The sequence below is a fragment of the Drosophila sulfurigaster genome, chromosome 3 (assembly GCF_023558435.1).
Source record: "Drosophila sulfurigaster albostrigata strain 15112-1811.04 chromosome 3, ASM2355843v2, whole genome shotgun sequence".
In the NCBI taxonomy this organism is placed as follows: Eukaryota; Metazoa; Arthropoda; class Insecta; order Diptera; family Drosophilidae; genus Drosophila; species Drosophila sulfurigaster.
Genome location: NC_084883.1, coordinates 3,062,541 through 3,066,039, shown reverse-complemented (window position 1 = coordinate 3,066,039; position 3,499 = coordinate 3,062,541). Strand labels below are relative to the sequence as shown.

Genomic DNA, 3,499 nt, shown 5'->3' with positions numbered 1-3,499 from the left:
TTGGCGCCGTTAAAAACCCACGAGTGCTCTGTGGTGCATTAGATTCATTCGATTTCACTCGATAGCAGCGCGAGAAGCTCGCAGTTGGCTGTGGTGAAAAGCATGCGTAAAACCACCACCAAATTGAGAATATTGGGCATTCTAAGCAGTGACGCTGAAGGATATAACAGGATGGTATGGAAATTTTTCATATTCCAAAGCGGAAAATTATTTTCAAATATATACCCAATACAACCCAATAAATCACAAAGCACAACCCCCGAATGAGTATAACAAAGAAAACAGGACTTGGGGGGATTTTAAAGCTTCCGAAACTCAATGGAAGTAACAAATTAGATAATAAAAGTGTTAAGAAAATACTTTAATCTCAAAAATTGCTCAATATTATTTCACATTTGCCTTTTTAATAAATATTTAAATAATCTTTTACATAAAAATAAAAAGGAAAAAGCGATTATCATAGAATGTTATAAAAAACCTTAAATGTATTTTAATTTAAGAGCATTGCAATTTACTTTAAGATTGTATAAACATTTTTAGTAATAAATCTCACTTTTTATATTTGTGATTTAAATTGAGCGCCTTGCATTTGATCTAATTTCAAAAACATACTATTTTACACCAAAAAAATATACCAACAGTATATTATAATTGGTCATGCTACCCAACGCCAGGTGTCGCTTCTCTTAGCATTCTCATTGTCAGATATCGTTGCGAATGGCATGCTTACGGTGCGCTGTGATTGTCGTATTTTCTTGTTGTTGTCAGTCGCAAAATTTTTGTCTCAATCGATTTTTTTATTGTATTTAAAATTACCATTTAACAACCTATCTTCAAGAAATATCACAAAAAGAATAAAGCATACAGCAAAACTGCAACGAACATGGATGCGTAAGTAGAAAGAAGTGCGTTTAGTGGTCTGTTTAATTAATCGGTCGTCACTTTGTGCACAGTTTACTAGACGAGGAGTTGGAGTCTCTGGAGGCGATTCTTATGGATGATGTGCGCATTGTACGAAATGCCAGGTAAGTACAATAAAAAATTAAATCAGAGTACTTACTAACATTTGGAAAATTGTCCATTGTATAGCGGTGCTGTGGAGAGCATCGAGACAACAGTTCTTCCGTTGACCGGCGAGGAGGATGAGCAGCAATACATCTGTGTGACACTGCAGGTGCTGCCACCTGCCGGCTATCCGGATGTGAGTCCAACATTCAAGCTGCTGCGTCCTCGTGGCCTAGATGATGCCCGTTTGGAGGCGATTAGAAGCGCCTGCAATGCTAAGATCAAGGAATCACTTGGATTTCCCGTTGTCTTCGATCTCATCGAGGTGGTGCGCGAACATTTAACTGGCAGCAATCTGCCCAGTGGCCAGTGCGTGATCTGTCTGTATGGCTTTAGCGAGGGCGATGAATTCACACGCACCGAGTGCTTCCATTATCTACACAGCTATTGTTTGGCCCGCCATTTGAACGCACTGCGTCGTAACTACCAGGAGGAGTTCGAGAAGCTGCCTGCCTGGCTGCAAAAGACAGCCGACGCCTTTCAGGCGCTCTGTCCCGTCTGCCGCGAGCATATACACGACGAGTCAGATAGCCTCAAGTGCGCCATGCCGCCATCGGAGCTAGAGAATGCGCCCGATTTTCGGGTAACACAGGAGCTGCGTCAAATGCAGCATCATATGTCGCAATTGTATCTGCAGCAGAAGAGTCGTGGCGCCATAATTGATGCAGAGGCTGAAGGCAGTGCAGTGATTGCCATAGAGACCGAGGAAGATATACTCCGTCGTCGTCGTCGCGAGGAGGCTGAAGCAGCCAAGAAGTTGGCTGGACCGCAGGAGGCTACAGGAAGCAGCAGCACGGCAACTACTCAAGCGAAGCCAGCGACCAGCAGCTTTGCGCCCGTGGTGCAGGAGACACAGCGCATCATGCCGGAGCCAACCAACAATAATTATCAGCATCATAATCGACGACATTATCGTGGCGGTCGCCGTCATCATCACCATCATCATCATCATCGCAACGAGCGTGCCGAGAATGCGCACAGCACTGCCGGGGGAGGCGCCGGAGGAGGAGGAGGAGGAAATGGTGGTCCCAATGCTGGTCAAACTCCTGCCAGTGGCAGCGCATCAAATGCTGGCGCTGGCAAGCAACCAAAGGCTCAGACTGCCGCAGCCGGCCATGCCAGGTGACAATGGCGCAGCACCAGGCTGCTGCGGCTAACGATTCCATTTCAAGAAGTTGCAGCAGTGACGTCAACTATCGCAATGCCAATGACAAGGCCAAGGCACATAGCGTTGCCATTCCCAATCCCAATCCCATTGTCCTGCTGCTAGTATTTAACGAAAACAACTATAAGAACAACTTTAACGAGAATAACAGGAAACGTATAGCATCTACATAACCCACAACCCGTTGCTACTTCTGCGTCGTTTTATAATCGATTTTAGTTCATATTCTTTTATTTTATTTTTTATATTCCCATTGTGGATAAACTCAATTTCTGTGAACTTGAGTTAAGGCTTTCGACCTGGACAGGTTTATTGAAGAATTAATGTTTAGTTTAGCATTAGCGAGCCGGGGTTAGCTAATTTCAATTGATATTTGTGTATCGATATCGATATCTATATGTATTTAGTTTATTTTTACGATACTTGTATTTGTAATTGCTTACAAAAGACTTGCGGCAATATGCCGGGATGATATTATAGGAGTAGAGCTACGACTACAATGTAGGGCATTCAAACTAACTAGGAAGTATTTAGCAGCACCAACTGGCAGCGCTGGCGTTGACGAACACTTACACACACTCACACTGACACACACACTCACACTGACACACACACTGACACACACACTGACACACACACTCACACTGACACACACACACACATACACTCATTTTATTAAAACGATATTTGACTACTATACGCATAATTCTGCAATTGCACATGATGTTTAGCATAAATGTTTCGCTCTATCTCTCTTTACACTCACAGACTCTTATCCCACTTCGCGTCGACTTTCCCTGTAACAGCAAAACATAAAGTAGCACAAAAAATGACAAAACCATTTAGGCACAAATTCGTAAACCGGATGAATTGGACGTGGCTAGACATTTGCCACGCCAATCTAGTCATTTAATTGAATGAAAGTCACAAGCGATATTACAAAATACAAAATAATAATACAAATACGAATAAAATACTAACAATTATATGTGTCGCATTCACGTATTTAAATGTCTAAACTAATCGAATGTTTGAGTAGCATTTGGATGAGCTAGAGGATGCGTAGAATGTACTAACTAACAAACCAAATTTCAATGTGTCAAAACAAATCGGAAAACTTAAATCAATAAATCGAAATAAAAAAAATGTATGTTGTTTACTTTTTGATGCTGTAGGTAAAATTTGCATTGCGATGCATACTTAAATATGTATATTTTAGGAGCAATAAAGGATCGTAATTACGGTGTAAGGGATCAGAATTGTTTCGTA

General features: G+C 41.8%; 1 protein-coding gene across 1 annotated transcript; it reads left to right on the top strand.

The window, feature by feature from the left end:
* Positions 1-734: 734 nt before the first annotated feature.
* Positions 735-2,808, top strand: LOC133842290 (E3 ubiquitin-protein ligase RNF25). The gene is made up of 3 exons (XM_062275330.1): positions 735-891; positions 954-1,025; positions 1,090-2,808. Exons 1-3 carry the CDS (start codon positions 884-886, stop codon positions 2,189-2,191), a joined length of 1,182 nt encoding a protein of 393 aa, XP_062131314.1. The 5' UTR covers positions 735-883; the 3' UTR covers positions 2,192-2,808.
* The last annotated feature ends 691 nt before the right edge of the window (positions 2,809-3,499 follow it).